This window comes from Cavia porcellus, unplaced genomic scaffold, assembly GCF_034190915.1.
Source record: "Cavia porcellus strain 051 isolate PalLab524CR breed Dunkin Hartley unplaced genomic scaffold, mCavPor4.1 scaffold_16, whole genome shotgun sequence".
Taxonomy (NCBI): Eukaryota; Metazoa; Chordata; class Mammalia; order Rodentia; family Caviidae; genus Cavia; species Cavia porcellus.
Genome location: NW_026947499.1, coordinates 23,680,976 through 23,699,785, shown reverse-complemented (window position 1 = coordinate 23,699,785; position 18,810 = coordinate 23,680,976). Strand labels below are relative to the sequence as shown.

Genomic DNA, 18,810 nt, shown 5'->3' with positions numbered 1-18,810 from the left:
TGGGTTCGCGAGGTTACCCACCTCAAGATCACACCAACTGCCACTGCTGCAGAGAAAGGGGCTGCTTAGCTCTCTAGAGACTACTCCAGCCCGCCCATCCTGTTTCCATGGCGACGACGCGCCAGCACAAACCAAGGCGGCCGCAGAGGGACAATAGTGCGGCGTCCCAGCCTCGGCGCACACGCCCTTTCTCCAGGCCCCGCCCTTCCTGCGTCTCCCGAGTAACGGGCGGAGCGCAGCTTCCAGGTTACCGCCCTCTCAGCGGGCTTCTGAAGCTGGCTCACGTTCCCGAGCAGTCCTGTGGTTTGAAATATGAGGCCGCGCAGCCATGTAAGCCCTCGGTCAAATGGGACCTGGACTCGTCCACGGATTATGAGATCCCGGCCAAGGTGACCTCGAGTTCCGCCGCCACTTGCTGCCCGAACTTCCGGCGCGACAGGCTCGAGCGCCGGCAGGAAGTCAGTGCAGGGCCCGGCCCGCAGGTCATCTTCCTGCCGCCGCGGACCGCTCACCACCCGGTGCTCTTCAGGTGCGCAGCAGGCTTCCAGAGCGTTCGTCAGAGCCCTGCACCTTTGCGGGAGGCCGAACTCTTTCTCGTCAGGCCCGCGATCCCTCAGCCCATGGAATCCCTAGTCCCGGAGCCCCGGACCCCAACCCTTAGACTTCCGGGGAGTCTGAACTTTTCACGGACTCGGGCCCCTGCTCCTCAATCCAGTTTTTCGGACCCTAAGGGCCCAGCCGAAAGTCCTCAGGGCAGACTTCCGAAAGAAGCCAGGAATTGTTGTCTGCTTCCCGAGTTTCTGTCAGCCAGTCCCGGCTTGATGTCGTGAGGTCTCGGCGCCCTTTGGGAGGAGCTCAGCCCTTCCAACACCCCTTTTCTTGGCCTGTTCGTTCTCAGTGGCTCAGGAAAAAACATCAATTTCTTTTGCGTGTTCCGTGTCCTCGCAAACCTGTTTCCCCCACTTCCGTTTGTTCCTCCCACTGAAGACTCGCGGTGGAAAGCGATTTGATTCAAAATAATTATAATTTCTTACTTGAAAGGGACTGTTTGCAATTATCTCCCCCTGGTTTCCAGTACTGATAAATTTGTCTTTGTCTCTTTAAATCCTTTAGAGTGTTGTTTGACAGGGTCTTGCTTTGTTAATGTAGGCTTTATGTAGCCCAGTGTAGCCTTGAACTCACGCTGATCCTTTTGCCTCAGCTGCCTGAGTGCTGGGATTACGGGCATGTGCCAACACATCTGGCTTTTTTCATTTTTATTTTTCTATTTTTTTGTCTTTTTGAGACAGGGTCTCAATATGCAGTTCAGGCTGGCTTTGAGCTTGCTTTGTAGCCCAGGCTGGACTTGAACTCGCAATGATCCTCCTGCCTCAGCCTCCCGACTGCTGGAGTTACAGGCATCACACCAGTTCTCTCTCTTTTTTAAAATTAAAATTAAAAAAAAAAAAAAAACCAAGATTCAGGGACCTTTGTGTGTGAGCACCTTAACCTCTGAACTAGTCTTTCCCATTAGCTCATTTCTGCTGTTGCCCTTTATTGAAGTTAGAAAAATGGAACAATCAAATCGAAGTATTTGATTGTTCATACCAGTTTATACATATAAAAACATTCACAAGACTATTGGCTAAAATGAAATAGAAACAAATTTCTTATCTTTCTAAGTGTTTTATCCTTTTTATGTTTATTTTTAATTTTTTATTTATTTATTTTTTTTTATTGGTACCAGGGATCGAACTCACAACCGGGAGCTTGCAAGACAGGCGCTTATGTCACTGAGCTAAATCCCTAGCCCCTATCCTTTCAAACTGCCTTTTTGGTTCTAATTATAAATCCTAGCACTCTGGGAGGATAGAGCAAGAGGATCTCTTTTGAGCCCAGTTTGAGCAACTAAGCAATTTACTAAGACTTTGTTTCAAAGTGAAAAAAAAAAAAAAAGGAAGAGGAGGAGGAGAAATAAGACAAAAGTGACTGAATTTGACCCATGGAAAGTCTGACCCACCCCTGACAGAATTTTCCATTGCAAATGAAAAGAAGGTAATTTTCAAGTTTGTTATTTAGTAATCTGAATATTCCCTAAAATACATCAGTTTTATGCTTAAATCATATGTGCTTTATTATAGTTTTTCACTTGTTACATTTACTTTCCATAATTTAGAATAAATGACTCCTTCCTCTCCCCTTTGGAGGCAAGGGTCTTGCTTTGTAGTCCAGGCAAGCACTGAATTTAGGAGGATCCTCTTGCTTTAGCCTCCAGAGCACTGGGATCACAAGCCTATACCACCATGCCTGGTATAAAGATATATATTAGTTAAACAGCTTAATGCTGTAACCAAAATGTCAACGTGAAAACTCAGTTCCTGGCAATATTCATGGTGGATTCTCATTTTGTCTAAATTGTTTCCTTTTTAACCTGGAGCACCTGGCTCTATTCTACTGCATCCCATCTTTTACTTTACTTGTTCCTTCCTTCCTTCCTTCCTTCCTTCCTTCCTTCCTTCCTTCCTTCCTTCCTCCCTCCCTCCCTCCCTCCCTTCCTTCTTGAGATAGGGCATCACTATGTAGTTCAGGCTGGGCTTAAACTCACTATATGGCCCTTGAATTTGCAGCAATCTTCTTCCCTCCCAAGTGCTGCCATTATAGGCATGTGCTGCTACATCCAGCTTTAAACTTTCTTTTTTTTTTTTTTTTTTTTAACTTTTTTTTTCTTTTTTATCGGTACCGGGGATCGAACTCACAACTGTCTGCTTGCAAGGCAGGTGCTTATTGCCGCTGAGCTAAATCCCCAGCCCCTTAAACTTTCTTATATTCTTTTTTTCCACTCATTTTTAATTGGTTACACAGATTAATGGGTTTAATTGGTTACACAGATTAATTTTGGCAGACTGATGTTTATACATAACCTACTTTGATCATTTTCAATTCCCTGTTGTGCTTCTTGTCCTGCCATTTCCACATTTGGGGACACATTCCATGTATCTGTTTCGCTCGTGTGTTTTAGATACTTTATTGCTGACCCACAGGGTCTGACACTCACAGTTTAAAGGAGGAAAGGTTTATTTTGGCTCACAGTTTGTAGAGGGTTCAGTCCATAGTTAGCTGTCTCCAAGGCAGGGCAGCATAGCAGAGGAGAAACAGTTCATGATGTGGTAACAAGAATCAGAGAGGAATGAAGGGCGAACAGGTATTTACCTTTTCAGGCCACACTCTCAATGACCCACTTCTTCCCATCAGGTTTCATTTCCCAGCATCACGCCCAGCTCTAAACCCATCTGTGGACTAATCTAGTGATGACAATCACACACATAATCCAGTTACCTCCTAAAATCCGCATCTAGGAGCACATAAAGCTTTGGGCAGGGGGAGATATTTAGGTATAAACCATAACACCATTGCCCCATTATCCACCCCATCACCCCCTTCCCTTTGTTTCATAATAGACTCCTACTTTATTGTCATCTTTTTTAGATCCTACATACCAGGAAGAACATATGATATTTGTCTATTTTTTGCCTTTGTGGTTCATGAGACAAGGTCTTGCTGGATTGTTCAGGCTGGCCTTGAACTTACATTGATCCTACTGCCTCAGCCTTCTGAGTGCTGGGCTTCTAGGTGTGTGCCACCACACTCAGCAATGTTTGTCTTTCTGAATCTGGTTTATTTTGTTTGGCATGATGTTCTCCAGATCTAGTCATTTGCTTGTAAATAACAGAATGTCATTCTTCTTTGTGGCTGAATAATACTTCGTTGTGTGAAGTACATACTAATATCTATTCATCTGGTTTTTTTTTATTTTAAAGAGAATAAAACCAAACAAAATAAAAAATAAAGCCAATCAAAACAAAACAATGAATGTGATACAAGACTTCAGGATAACAGGAATTTGGCAAAGGCTTCCATAATATATCTTGTTATCTTCAAAATAGCTGCCCATACCGTCAGATATGATAAAATCAACAAAACAGAATAAAACTAAACAAACCAAACAATGAAAATGATATAGGCCTTTAAAACAAGATAATAGGAAATTAACAATGGTTACCACAATGCCTTTTGTTATCTTCAAAATAGATTTCTGGACCATCAGACACAGGCATATAAAATTTTTTTTTATTTTAAAGAGATTAAGACAAAACAGGACATAACAAAGTAGATCAGAACAGGACCATATAAGCAACACAGTATTTCACCAGAAGACAACCCATAATTAAGAGTAACTACCACAATGTCTCTTTCATTGAGATAGTTGAGCATAACTTCATATTTAATAGTATCAAATATAATAAAATAGTATAAAACCATTCAAGAGAAAGAGTATTACAGAGCATTCTGAGCCAAATAACAGAAAACAAACAATGGCTACTATGTTATCTCATTTTCCATAGAAAATTTGTTTATACTATCACACGTAATACAGTCCAATAAGATACAACATGATAGAACCAATGAAAACAGAAGAGCAAAAGCAAGGTAGGACTCCTGCCTTGCCTTTGCTGCTTAGAATTGCCTTTGCTATTCTAGGTCTCTTCTGGTTCCAAATGAATTTTAGGAGTGATTTCTTTAGGTCTATAAGGTATGTTGATGGTATTTTCATTGAGATTGCATTGAATCTGTATAACAGTTTTAGGAGAATGGCCATTTTCACAATATTTGTTCTCCCTATCCATGAACAAGGGATGTCTTTCCATTTTCTGAGATTGTCTTCAATTTCTTTTTTCAGGGTATTATAATTTTCCCTGCATAGATCTTTTACTTCTTTTGTGAGATTAATTCCTTTTTTAAAAAATTTTATTTAAGGAGAAAAAGAAAAAAAAACAGAAAAAGGGTACAAGTTATTCAGATTTCAGAAAAAATAAACAGTAGGAAATCACTAGTTAATAGATTACATATTGTCATCTTAGAAATGGTTATTCAAGTTATAAAATTAAAGCATATACAGTGGACATTCAAACAGTTGAGACTGAAAACAGTTCTGTTCAATGATCCAACAAAACTCAGTAATATGGTTATCTATCTTATACGCTTAAATATACAAGCAGTTATATCCGTTAGAGCACTTTCTTTTCCTCTCTTTCATACAATGACAATTACACATTTTGGGTTTTATTACTCCCACAGTTCTTACTACTTTTTTTGAAGAGAATAAAACCAAATGTGACATAACAAAACAGAGTCAGTCAAATCAAAAGGATGGACATAATACATACTGTAAAAACAAAATACAAGGTGATCAACAATGGTTACCATAATGCCTCTTGCTATCTTAAAAAGAATTGCCTATATCATCAGTTATAATAAAATTGAACAAAACAGTAAAGAACAAAACCAATAAAACCAAAACATTGGAGACATTACAGGACTTCAAAAGAAGATAATAGTCAAACCAGAATGGGCGTCATAATGAATGTTATTGTCTTCACAGTTTTGCCTATACTCTTGAACTTGGTAGTATAAAGCAAAACAGAATAGAGGAAAATCAGTCAAAACAAGATTGTGACAGCAATACAGGGTTTCAAATCAAGTTAATAGGAAATCAAAGTGAGTTACTATAATATATGCTGCTTTTTTATTTTTCTCTTAATTAAGATAAAAATAAAAAAGTAAATAATAAAAAAAGGAGATTGAGATAAAAGAGGACATAACAAAACAGCACAGGTCAAAACATAACCATTTAAGCTATTTTGCTTAATATCCCAGATATCCTGACATAAAAGTAGTTACCATAGTTTTCTTTTTCCTTGAAATCTTTTGAGTATAACTTCATATACTGTAGCATCAAACATATCAAGACAATGTAAAACCATTCAAGAGAATGACAGTATTACAGGGTATTTAGAACCAACTAACAGAAGGTGAATAATGGTTTCTGTATAATCTTGTCTATAAAAGTTTTTGTTTATATTATCAAATATAATAAAATCCAGTAAGATACAACATGTTAAGACCAAGGGAGACAGAAGAACAAAAGCTTGATGGGACTTCAAAACAAGATGATATTAAATCAGCACTAGCTATTATGATGTCTTGTTCTCTCCAAAATAGCTGTTCCTATCATCCGACCTTCTCTACCTCATTTCTGTTGAGCTCTTTTTCTGTCACTAGTAGTGAGTTTGTCTTCTTCATTTTACTTTCTGCTCCATTCATTGTGGCCTCTCTGCCACTGTGTCTGGGATCTTGGTATTTTCTTTTTTTTGAATATCCTGCAGTATTCTCTGTAGAGTTGAATTGGTGGTTTCAAATTCCCCTAGTTCCTCTTTATCCTGGAAGCACCTTGTTTTTACATCAATTTCTAGGGACAGTTGTGCAGGATATCTCAATCTTGGCTGGAGGTTATTATCTTTCAAAGCTTGAATTATTTCCCCCCACGCTCTTCGTGATTTGATGGTTTGTGCTGAGAAGTCTGCTGTAATTCTGATGGGTGTTCCCTTGTAAGTGATCTGTTTCTTGTCTCTGATTGCTTTTAATATTCTGTTCTTATATTGGATTTCTCAAATTTTGATTATTATATGTGTGGGTGTAGTTCTGTTTGGGTTGTAAGTGGCTGGGGTCCTGTATGCATCATGCATCTGAGTATCTTTACCATTTGCTAAATTAGGGAAATTCTCCTGGGTTATTTCTGTGAATAGCCTTTGTAGTTCATTTGTTTGTGTCCCTACGTCTTCTTTTATGTTCTTAATTCTTAAGTTATAGATCCTCTTATCATCTTCTAGCCTTTGTATTATTGATGTTTGTTTTCTTGTGATTTTTAAGTTTTTCCTTTCATGCTCCCACCTTACAAATCTGTCCTCCATGCTCCCACCTTACAAATCTGTCCTCCAGTTCAGATAATCTATCCTTAGTTTCTTTCAAGCTGTTATGCCAGGTTTCAATAGAGTTTTTAGTTTCCTGGTAATCTCTTTGAACCTGCTTCACATATTCTATGTTTTCTCTATTTTCTCCATCAAACAATTCTGCCCTTTTTTATTGTTCTTCCATTCCACCATCTGTTTTTTCTTGGGCGGTGCTTAGCATTTCTCTAACTATTCTACTTATATCTTGCTTTAGGTCATTAAATACTTCACTTTTGAACTTGTCTATGAGGCTCTGGAGGTATCGCTTTATGTCTGTTGGTGCCATGTCTGATAGTACATGTTTTCTGTCCTTATTCTCCTTTGCATTTAACTTTCCTGGATCAGTGTTCTCAGGATTGGGGGCCGAGGACCCTTTCTTACTGCTCCCTCTTCCCATACTTTTTGTTTTTTCCATACAAGCATAGGAGGCCCAGTTTCTTTCTTTCTTAGTTACAGTTTGTTTGAATTGCACAGGTTAGGTGTTCCCGCCCACTGCAGTGTACTAGGGAGACACAGACCTGTGCAGCCTCTGCTGGGCCCGCCTCTCCAGGTCAGTCAACCTACTAAAGGCTTCACTGCTAGGGCACACTGCCAGGTGCTGGGACCTGGTTTGGGCTAGTCTACTGGTCTTAGTCTGTGGCATTACCCAGGCCAAGCGCTCCCCACCAGTCCCACTTGAGAGGGGAATATGCAACTAAAGTCACTGCAGCGTCCTGTTCTGGCTAGTCTGCCTGGTCTCAGAATTTTCTCTTTTGAAGCTCCTAGTCTATGAAAGGGTCCCCATTCCTCTCACTCACTGCACGTTAATGCAGGACTCCCCGCCAGTCCCGCTCTTAACTCTGTTCACTGATTCTCGCGCTCAGAGGTTTCACCTCTTTTCCCTGCTCTGCTGATTCAGATGCAGCAGCAAATTCAAATTGCGGCTTCCAGAGGCATGGGTTCTAGCTTCAGCACTGAGATTTTATCTGTTCCATTTATAGCACCAGGACTGCATTTCCAGTTGGTTTCTCTCAGCTTAGTTCGTTCCTGGGTCAGCAGGGTATATATCCCTTTGCTAAGGACTCCTCACACCACACCATTCCTGAATTCTAAGCTGGCTACCTCAGAGAGCCTCCATAGCTGCTGTTATCTATCCGCCATGTTCTCCTGGAAGTCCGAGATTAATTCCTAAATATTTCATTTTTTGGGGATGCTAGTGTGAAAGGTGTGGCTTCTCTTATTTCTCTCTCCGTAATTTTGTTGTTAATATATATAAATGTTATTGATTTTTGAGCATTGATTTTGTATCCAGCTACACTGCTAAATTTATTATATCTAGGAGTCTTTCAATGGAGTTTTGGGGGTCTTCTATGTAAAGTATCATGTCATCTGCAAATAATGATAATTTAACTTCCTCTTTTCCTATCTTTACCCCTTTTATTTCTTTCTCTTATCTAATTGCTCTGGCTAGTGTTTCCAGTACTATATTGAATAGGTGTGGTGATAAGGGACATCCTTGTCTTGTCAAGACATATAAAATTAGCTAAACAAGAACTAAGTTGCTTCTTTATTCAGTTGTAATCTTTTCAGACCTTTCTACTATGGCTGTGTCTCCTGAACTTGTTCTGTGTGGGATGGAGGTCTGAGATTGTATTTTGCTCCTTTGCCTTGACATTTTCCTGTGTTCCTCCAAATCAGCCTACTGCTGCATACTTCCTGCATTGGCTGCCAGTCCCTCAGTGTAGTGGATTGGAGTAGGCACCCAGGTTCCTCCAATCTGGGGTTCCTGGAATGGTGGGTAGGCATGGGGCAGTGGTTCACTGATGCTCCCCTGGTGGCGGTGGGGCTTAGGGCTGGTGCTGGGCTTCTCAGGTCTCTGGGCCACTAGTGTGTGTCCTTGAGGCATGGCTTCTTCCTATTAAGTCCATTTGTTCACAGGTTTGGTTCAGCTCTGATATTTCTTTGCTGATTTTCTGTCTAGTTGGTCTGTCTTTCTGTGACAATGGGGTATTGTCTGCCATTACAATTGTGTTATTGCTCATTTGATTTTCTGTGTCTACCAATAACTGTGTTATATAGTAGGGTGCTTCTGTATTAGGTGCATATATATTTATGATCATTACGGCATTTGTGCTGTCTCCAGCTTTCTCACTGACCCTTGTCAATCTTGTGTCATTCTTCTTTACTCCCTTTCTCATGGTCTTTTGCTATTTTTAAGATATCTTTCTTTTCATGATCACAAGCTTCAATTCTGTCTTTAGGAGCTGAAATTCTATCTTTTCCTTCATCTGTCTGTTGCGTATACTTTCAGTGGAGGTTTTAATCTACTGAATCTCTGTTTGGATTGGTTTCATGGTTTCATTGGTTTCCATTTCTTTCCTACTTTGGGCATTTTTTTGTTTCCATATTTTCCTAAGCTCATCTATTCTTTTATTTGTGTTTTCTCTAATATCTTTGATTTTAAGCATTATTTCTTTCTGTACCTGAGAGATCATTTTCTCTACAGCCTTTTCCACTTTTTTCACTTCTGTTGTTATCATGTTAGAAAGTTCCAGTGTTTGACTTCGAACTTTGTACATCTCATTGAGTTCCAGGCCTGTCCTAAGTAGGCTGGGGGTCAGGAGCACACCCTTCCTTTGTGTCTTTCCATTCTCTACCTTCTCTCTTTTTTAAATTTTGTCTTCTATGTTAATGCCAGCCAACCTCCCATGATGTATAGTTCTATTACTAGCATTGAGGTCTCTCTCAAGGAGGAAAAAAGATGTCTGTTCCTCAGGGATGTCCTCCAGATGTAGTTAGTTCCTTATAGATATCCCAAGAACCTACGTACTTCAGGTATTTACATTTGATGTCTATGTGGTACCACAGATATGATGGTACAATGGAGGTGATACTGTCTGTTACATACCAGACATGTGCTGATCTTGACCTCTGGATGTGGGGCTGGGACTGGTCTTCTGTTGGTAGAGCTGTCTCCCCACTGCTGCTTCAGGCACTTCCACGCTACTGGCCTCATTGATTACTTTGCCCTCTAAAGGTGTGTGTGTGTGTGTGTGCCTGTGAGCTGGGCTGCTGTCTTGGGTCTTGGGGCTCCCTTTGGCCTTAAACTCTTCCAGTTGGCCCCACCATTGCTGCTGCTGCTGCTGCTGCCACAGCTGCTGCTGCTGGTCGGGTTAATAGAGGAGGCTAGGAGCCCGAACTCACTGTCTTCCAGCTGGCCCCATCCTCCAGGATGCAATGGAAGGGCAGAGCTTGAATTCATTCTCTAGTCATCTGTTAATGGAATATAAATTGGTTCCATATCTTGTTTATTGTGAATTGTGTTGCAATTAATATGGGTATGCAGTTATCATTTTTTTTTTCACCACCAGAGTCAGTATGGAGCAGTTATCATTATAGTATACTGGCTGACTTTAACCATTTTGGACACAGTAAGGAGTAATATCACTGTATGAAATGGTAGTTCTAGTTCTGGTTTTTAAGGAACCTCCATACTGATTTCTATAATGGCTGTACTAATTTACATTCCAATCAGCAATGTAACGTAGACAGGTTTCTTTTCCCCTGTATCCACACCAGCATTTATTGTTTCTTTGCTTTCTTGAGGTAACCATTCTAACTAGGATGAGGTAGAATCTCAGTGTAATTTTAGTTTGTATTTCTCTAATGGCTAAAGATTTTGGACTTTTTTCATATAGACCATTTGTACTTCTTTTGCATAATATCTGTTCAATTCATTTGTCCATTTATTGATTGGGCTATTTGATATTTTGGTGTTAAATTTGTGAAGTTCATTATATATTCTAAATACATACAAATTCTCTATTGGAAGAGTAACTGGCAACAATTTTCACCTGCTGTTTCCCTCATTGTGCAGAAACTTTCTAATGTAGTCATATTTGTTGATTCTTGATATTATCTCCTAAGCCATTAGAGTCCTATTTAGAAAGTCTTTGCTTCTACCTATAGCTTCAAGTGTTTCCCCTATATTTTCTTTCAGCAGAGTTTTAGGTTTTATATCTAGGTTTTTTTTTTTTTTTTGAGATAAGGTCTTCCTATGTAGTTTAGGCTGAACTTGAACTCACTTTGTAGCCCACCATATCCTGGAACTAGCATCTATCCTGCTGCCTCAGGCTCCTGAGTGCTGAAATTATAGGTGTGTGCCACCATGCCCAGAAAAAGAAAGAAAGGAAGAAAGAAACCTGGGGAGACCTCCGCCCCTCCCCCTGGAAACCCCTCTCATCAGGCACTTGACCTACCAGCCATCTCTAACCTGTATAACCTTTCCATCTCCATTCTAGCTTAATGAATTGCAGTGAAGTCGCTGTGAGAAAAGTCTTACCCAAGAGTCGTTTATCTCAGGTGATTATGCATGACAACCTCCATGGTCAACGAACCTATGAGTTACAGGTAAAGTGGCCACAAGCTTTTGCATTTACAGGGTGTTAGTGGGTTGATCCAAATTAATTTCATGTCTTGGGCCAGGGAGAATGTCCTACATGTGATATGGAACCATCAAAGTGTCCTAAGACAGGTCATATTTTTACAGAGCAGACAATTGATACTTGTTACTGATTTGCCCAAGCAGCATTTCTTCTTAAAGCATATGATCTTTCTAGGTAATCCATTAATGGGTTCTTGCTATCTCCCATACATTTTTAGGTCCTAGAGCTTCAATTAGTATCAACACTATCTGCTCAATTTTTTCTTCCTTTGGAGGTTTCCTATTTTCCATATGAAAACTGAAGCTCCTCATTTTTGCTTATGGAGAAGTAGGGGTTGGCCTCCCTACTCAAAAATCCCAACTGTCACCCCACTGTCCCCAGAGAGCCTGATCCATATAACATGTCTTTAGTGATTGCTTGAAATAGGCAACATTAAGCATTAGGAAGAGTCATGTGAGCAAAAGTGACTTTTAGGAACATACTCCTTTTTTCAAGCAGATCAGGCATCCCAGAGTTGAGCTATTGCCCCCTTCTTAGATGTTGAGCTTCCCTTCATGTGCAAGGGGACACCAGATGGGCCCATGGGATTATTACTTAGAATAGTGGAAAATGCTTAAAAGATGCTTTCAGAGTCCTCTTAAGGGTGACAAAAACTAAGAGCTGGAGCTGGGAGTATACACTTCATGGGAGAGCACTTGTCTAGCATGTTCTAGCATGTTCAGTAGGTTCCATCCCTACCCCTGCAACAATGAAAACCCAAAAAGCCAGATTTGATATCAGATGCTCCAAACTCCCTGTCCTTCGAACTCAAACACAATTTATGTGTTAGCTCTTCCACATAGCTTCTTGTTTTCAGTATTAGAAATCAAATGCGAGACCTCGCATATGCGAGACAAGTGCTCTGCCACTGAGCAACATCCTCAGCCCTATGGAGCTTTTCTTCCCTCTTTGAAATATGCTTTTTTAAAAAAGTGAGTATCACTTTCTGCCTGGTTTAGACATGTTTGGGCACATCTCCCTCCTCATACAGTAGTTATTAGGAATATCTGTGGCTGGTTTTTCTTAGCATCCATTCCCTCAGCTAGTGCACTAAAATAACTGAATAAAGAAGACATAGGCCGCGCCTTCCCAGGCCTGTTCCATGGTGGGGAGAGGACGGAAGTTACACGGTAGAAGGAATGAATGGAATTATTGTGATATAAGAAATGTCACAGACTATATGTGGAAAACACTAAATGGTTGACACGAGGGCTGGGGATTTAGCTCAGCGGCATAACCATCTGCCTTGCAAGCAGGCGATTGTGAGTTCGATCCTCAGTACCGATAAAAAGAGTAAATAAATAAATAAATAAATAAATAAATAAATAAATGGTTGACACGGACAGAATAATAGGAGTTACAGAAGGAAGAATAAACAAGATTCACCCTCTCACCACTATAGCCCCCTATTGCTTTCTTATCAGTCTTCCAATAGAAATATTATTAAAGTCAAAATCAGAGTCCTCAGCTGCAGACTGTCACAATGTGCTATAGAGGTTTTCCAGCTTAATAGCCACTTTCTACAAATTAGGAAACTGAGGCTCCTTATGAATTACAGTCATCACAGTACTGTATTTAGGGAATGAATATTGGGTCCAGCAAGCATAATTTTTCACCTTAGGTTATCTTTTTTACTGAGAAGTGGCTTCATAATCCTAACCTTATCTTTTCTTTTTATTTTTTTAAGGAGCGAGCTTTGGAGAAGGCCAGGAAAAAGACGAGCCAGTGGTATGAACATCTGAAAAAAAAGTTCATAGCAGACCAGATGAGAAAAATAGGGCACTGGAGACAGGAATCCATGAAAATCCAGCCATACTTGGATAGCTTGAGGGTGTATGAAATCCAGATGCAACTGAATTCTTCTAAGAAGAGGCAGAAACACTAGTCATGGCAGAATGATCTGTCCCAGGAACCCAATGACATCAATTAGACCACGGGAGAACTAGAAATGAGCCAGCTTACACCATCATAGACCAATAAACCAACACCATAGAGAGCAGGAACACAAAAAGCCCTCAGCAATTATAATCTTCTTTTCCCTACCCTTCTGTATTTCTGTGAAAGAGGTCCTGATAGTCCCGTTGGTGCTTGAGTGGAAGAGATGGAGTGGATCCAGCCTCTATGATCAATGCTAATTAGCCTGTCAGTGCCTGTATAATCTCCCCTCCCTTCCCTACCCTTCCCCTCTCTTCTCTTCCCTTTCCTTCCTTTTCTCCTTCCTTTCTTTTTCCTAATGGAAGGAAAGTAACTTTTATGTTATTAGGGCTTCAGTATATAGTTTAGGCTAGCCTTTATTTATTTTTGTCTCTTTGAGACAAGGTCTCTTATGCAGTTCAGGCTGGTCTTGAGCTCACTTTGTAGCCTAGGCTGATCTTGAACTCGTAATCATCCTCCTGCCTCAGCCTCCCAAGTGCTGGGATTATAGGCGTGAGCCACCACACCTGGTTTAGGCTGGCCTTTAACTCACTGTGTAGCCAAGGCTGATCTCAAACTCACGGTGATTGTTCTGCCTCAGCCTCCAAAGTGCTGAGACTACAGAAGGACGTATGCCACCATGCCCAGCCCCATTTTAAGAATGAGAAACAGGCTCAAAGAGTTGGATAGTTAGTGAGAAAGACAAACCTAAGCCTGTCTCATGTTGAAGTCCCTCTGGTACTCCACATGTTAGGACTCTCTATCTTTGTCACCACACGTGAAAGTAGAAGACACAGCACCTGGAGCACAGGTCAAATCCTGGCTCTAGTCTCAGCTCCATGAGTTCACAGATGGTACTGTGGGGGCCTCAGTTTTAATCTTGATTATATGAGGTCGGCTGTTTAGCAACTGTTTAGCTCAAGCCCAAGTGTCCCTTCTATTAGGTGACTGAAGAACTTGCCACCCCATATGGGGTGGATAGGCTGTTAAAGAAAGTTAGGCTGGGTTAAGGAGAAGTAGAGAAGGGAGATGCTTACACATGAAGTGGAAAGGAATAGGATTACTTCCCTGTAATTGTTAAAAGATATTCTCAACAGCATTATCAGGAAATCTTTGCCAAATATCCCTTGTGTCAGAGCTCTAGGATGATAGCAGGGAATAGGTGAATGGTACTTTCCCCTAAAGAGATCAAGTATGCTTGAGTCCACCTTCATTTCCTGTTGGAAATACATTTCATTCACTTTACTATCTTAGAGTACTTGGGAAAGCTTTTTGATTGAAAAAACTTGCCTGGTGCACAGTAGACCTTATTCCTTCCCTTTCCAGATTTCTCCATGATCTGGAAGAAGAGGAAGGAAACTTCTATTTACTGAGCACCTATGTCATGCAAAGCATTGTCTATCTCAATTAATTCCTCCTAACACTTGTCAGGCATTGTACCATTTTGCCTATGAGAAAACCAAGGAACAGAGAGGTTAATTTGCTTATTCAAAGCTGGCTGGAAATGCACAGGGTAAGCTCTTTCCGTGCCAGCACTTCCCCAGTACTCTTGAGCTTCATTGTAAGCATGAAGCTTAAATTCAGCCATGAGTGGCCTAAGGAACTGGCCTAGGAGAGCTGCCCATATTTTAAGTTTCCTAGAAATGGCCCCTGGCCCTTGACTTTCTTTTCATAACTACAGCTGTTGAGCATAGCACTAAATAACAGGATAGAAGGAAGTCTGGGGCAAGGACCTACTATACTGCTCTTGTGATTGGTCCTAGTTCCCTGCTATAGATGAGCAATGCATTTAGAACTCTGGATCAAGCTGGGGATTTGGCTCAGCAGTGTAAGTGCCTGCCTGGCAAACACAAGGTCGATCTCTGGTGCAAAACAATAATAAAAACTCTGGCTCTGTGGATCCAGGGCAGCCTGCCATTGGGGCTTGGCAGTTGCAATTAGAGGAGCAAATTGTCAGGGATCAGGGGGAGGCAGGTAGCCACCCCAATTGCTAAAAATTGCCCTCAAAGTTCTTCACATTTTTGCCTTATTCATCCACCCACCCATCCATCCATCCATCCATCCATCCATCCATCCATCCATCCATCCTTCTACCTATTCATCCATCCATGTGGTCGGTACCTCAATAGACATTCAGAACACCAAGGTGGAGGATGTGGTTTTCTGGCTTGCTGTGACTCTAGTTTTTCTTGATTGGTGTGGACAAGAGGGGTGACCTGCAGCATGCCAGTGTCTCTGCTCTGGTTCACTTTGATCTTGAGCAAGTCACCTCTCCACTCAGAAAGTAGGGATATGCATGAAACTGTCCTGTACAGAGCCTTTCCTATTTTATAGGTGGGGAACTGAGACTGGGAGTGCGGAACTGACTTGCCAGAGTCATGTAAGGAATTGTGTGGCCTGGGACCATTTCCAGGATGCTGCCACTAACTTTTTAAAATTTCATTTAAAAGGAAAAAGAGAAAACAAAACAAAATAAAACAAAGTGGTGTCAGGGTACAAGTAATACAGAACTAAAGAAAAAAAAAACAGTAAGAAATCTCCAGTTAATAGATTACACATTATCATCTTAGAGATAGTTGCTCAAGTCACAGTATCAAAGCATACAAAGTGGACATTCAAACAGTGAGACTGCAAACAGTTGTGTTCAATGATCCAACCAAAAACATTAATATGGTCATCTATTAAACGCCCCTAAACACACTTGCAGTTGTATCCTTTACAGTACTTTTTTTTACAACAAAATTTAGACATTTTGGGTTTTATTACTCCTTAGTTCTTATTAATTTTCTTGGAAGAGAATAAAGTCAAATATAGCAAAACAGCTGTCACTCAAAACCAAGGATAGACATAGCACATGATGTAAAAACAGAGTACAAGGTTATCAACAATGGTTACCATAATGCCTCTTGCTTCCTTAAAAAGAATTGTCTATTTCATTAGGTATTATAAAGTTGAACAAAACAGTAGAGAACAAGACCAATAAAACCTAAACCTTGTAAACATTACAGGACTTCCAAAGAAGATAATAGTCAAACCAGAATGGGCATCATAGTGAATCTTATTGCCTTCAAAGTAGTTGCCTATACACTCAAACTTGATACTATTATACAGAATGGAACAGAGTCTAATCAGTCAAAACAAGATAGTGGGAGTATTACAGGACTTCAAATCAAGTCAATAGGAAATCAAAAAAGTTACTATAATATATCCTACTAATTTTTTGACTTTTCCCCTTAATTAAAAAAAATATAAAAATTAACTAAATAATTTTTTTAATGAATAAGGGAGAGATTGAGATAAAAGGGGACATAACAACATAACAATACAGGTCAAAGCATGACAGTTTCAGCAACCTAGTGCTTCACCACCAAATAACCCGACTTAATAGTAATTACCATAGTGTCTTTTTCCTTGAAATATTTAAATATAACTTCATATACTGTAGCTTCAAACATATCAAGTCAGTGTAAAACCATTCAAGTGGATGAAAGCGTTGTAGGGTATTTAGAACCAGCTAACAGAAAACGAACAATGGTTTCTATATTATCTCTTTGCCTATAACAATTTTTGTTTATACTATCACATATAATAAAATCCAGCAAGATACATCATGATAAAACCAATGGAGACAGAAGAGCCATAGCTTGGTGGGGCTTCAAAACAAGATGATAGTAAATCAGCACTAGCTATTATGATGACTTATTTTCTTCAAAATAGCTGTTCATTTCATCACAGTAATCACAATAATATCAAGCAGCCCAGAATAAAGTCATTCCAATTAATAAGTGAAAACTTTATAAGGCTTCAAGGCCACATAATGGGGAATCATGATTACCACATACTTTTATATATTTGAATCATTACTTAGGGAAACTATTCGGTATTCACACATGCGCGATTGATTTATTTCACTAATGAGTATGGTCTCAAGCTGCGCCCATTTATTGATAAATATCTCAAGGTGATCCTTCTTTATAGCTGAGTAATACTCCATTGTATAGAAATACCACAACTTTTTTTCCATTCCTCAGTTGATGGACACTTGGGTTGTTTCCAAGATCTGGCAATTACAAATTGTGCTGCTATAAACATAGGTGCACATATATCACTGTGGTATGATGCTTTTAGTTCTTCTGGGAATATGCCTAGAAGTGGAATAGCTGGAACAAATGGGACTTCCAATCCCAGCTTTTTGAGAAATCTCCAGACTGACCTCCACAAAGGTTGTACCAGTCTACACTCCCACCAACAGTGTAGGAGAATTCCTTTTCCCCCACAGCCTCTCCAGCATTTGTTGTCGGTTTTCTTGATCCTGGCCATTCTTTCAGGAGTGAGATGGAATCTCAGTGTTGTTTTAATTTGCATTTCTCTAATGACCAATGATGCTGAACATTTTTTCATGTGTTTATTTGCTATCTGTATTTCTTCATCTGAGAAGTGCGTATTCATCTCAGATGTCCAATTTTGGATTGGATCTTTGAATTTTGGGGGTCTTATTTTTTAAAATTTTCTTATATGTTTTAGACAAAAGTCCCTTGTCTGAGGGGGAGTTCACTAAGATCTTTTCCCAGTTTGTGGGTTTTCTTTTCACTATGCTGGAGATTTCTTTTGACATGCAGAAACTTTTTAATAAGAGGTGGTCCCAGTTATTGATTCTGGGAAGTATTTCCCGTGTGGTTTGAGTCCTGTTCATGAATTCTCTACCTACCCTTATGTCTTCAAGGTTTCTACCCAATTTGTCTTCCAATAGATTTAGTGTTTCTGTTTTAATATTCAGATCTTTGATCCATTTAGATTTTAATTTAGTACATGGTGATAGGCATGGGTAGTTTTTGGCAAATGGAGAGCCAGTTTTTCCAACACCATTTATTAAAGAGACTGTCGTTCTTCCAGTGAACCTGCTTGGCTCCTTTATCAAAGATAAGGTGGTTGAGTGTGTTTGTAGTTGTGGTTGTTTCTTCTAGTCTATTCCATTGATCTTCGGCTCTGTTTTGATTCCAGTATCATGCTGATTTTACTACTATTGCTTTGTAGTATAACTTCAAGTCAGGGATTGTGATGCCTCCTGCCTTGCCTTTGCTGCTTAGAATTGCCTTTGCTATTCTAGGTCTCTTCTGGTTCCAGATGAATTTTAGGAGTGATTTCTTTAGATTTATAAGGTATGTTGATGATATTTTTTATTGGGATTTCATTGAATCTGTATAACAGTTTTGGGAGAATGGCCATTTTCACAATGTTTGTTCTTCCTATCCATGAGCAAGGGGATGTCTTTCCGTTTTCTGAGATCATCTTCAATTTCTTTTTTCAGTGTATTATAATTTTCCCTGTATAGGTCTTTCACTTCTTTCGTAAGAGTAATTCCTAAATATTTCATTTTTTTGCTTACTAGTGTGAAGGGTGTGGTTTCTTTTATTTCCCTGTCTATGATTTTGTTGTTAGTGTATAGGAATGCTATTGATTTCTAAGTATTGATTTTGTATCCAGCTACATAACTGAATTTATTTATTATATCTAAAAGTCTTTCAATGGAATTTAGGGGGTCTTCTATGTAGAGTATCATGTCATCTGCAAACAATGATAATTTAACTTCTTCTTTTCCTATCTTT

The 18,810-nt window shown here is 39.8% G+C and overlaps 1 protein-coding gene across 1 annotated transcript; it reads left to right on the top strand.

Moving 5' to 3' along the window:
- Positions 1–107: 107 nt before the first annotated feature.
- Positions 108–18,609, top strand: CUNH5orf52 (chromosome unknown C5orf52 homolog). The gene is made up of 3 exons (XM_003478011.5): positions 108–529; positions 11,108–11,216; positions 12,978–18,609. The coding sequence occupies exons 1-3, from the start codon at positions 108–110 to the stop codon at positions 13,173–13,175; spliced, it is 729 nt and encodes a 242-aa protein (XP_003478059.1). The 3' UTR covers positions 13,176–18,609.
- Positions 18,610–18,810: the final 201 nt, after the last annotated feature.

What these genes read in the sequence shown, in the direction of transcription:
- CUNH5orf52 (XM_003478011.5), top strand. Translation starts at nt 108, where the DNA reads ATGGCGACGACGCGCCAGCACAAACCAAGGCGGCCGCAGAGGGACAAT. An exon ending in CACCACCCGGTGCTCTTCAG is followed by an intron (nt 530 to 11,107) that starts GTGCGCAGCAGG and finishes TCTCCATTCTAG; the next exon opens with CTTAATGAATTGCAGTGAAG. An exon ending in AACGAACCTATGAGTTACAG is followed by an intron (nt 11,217 to 12,977) that starts GTAAAGTGGCCA and finishes TATTTTTTTAAG; the next exon opens with GAGCGAGCTTTGGAGAAGGC.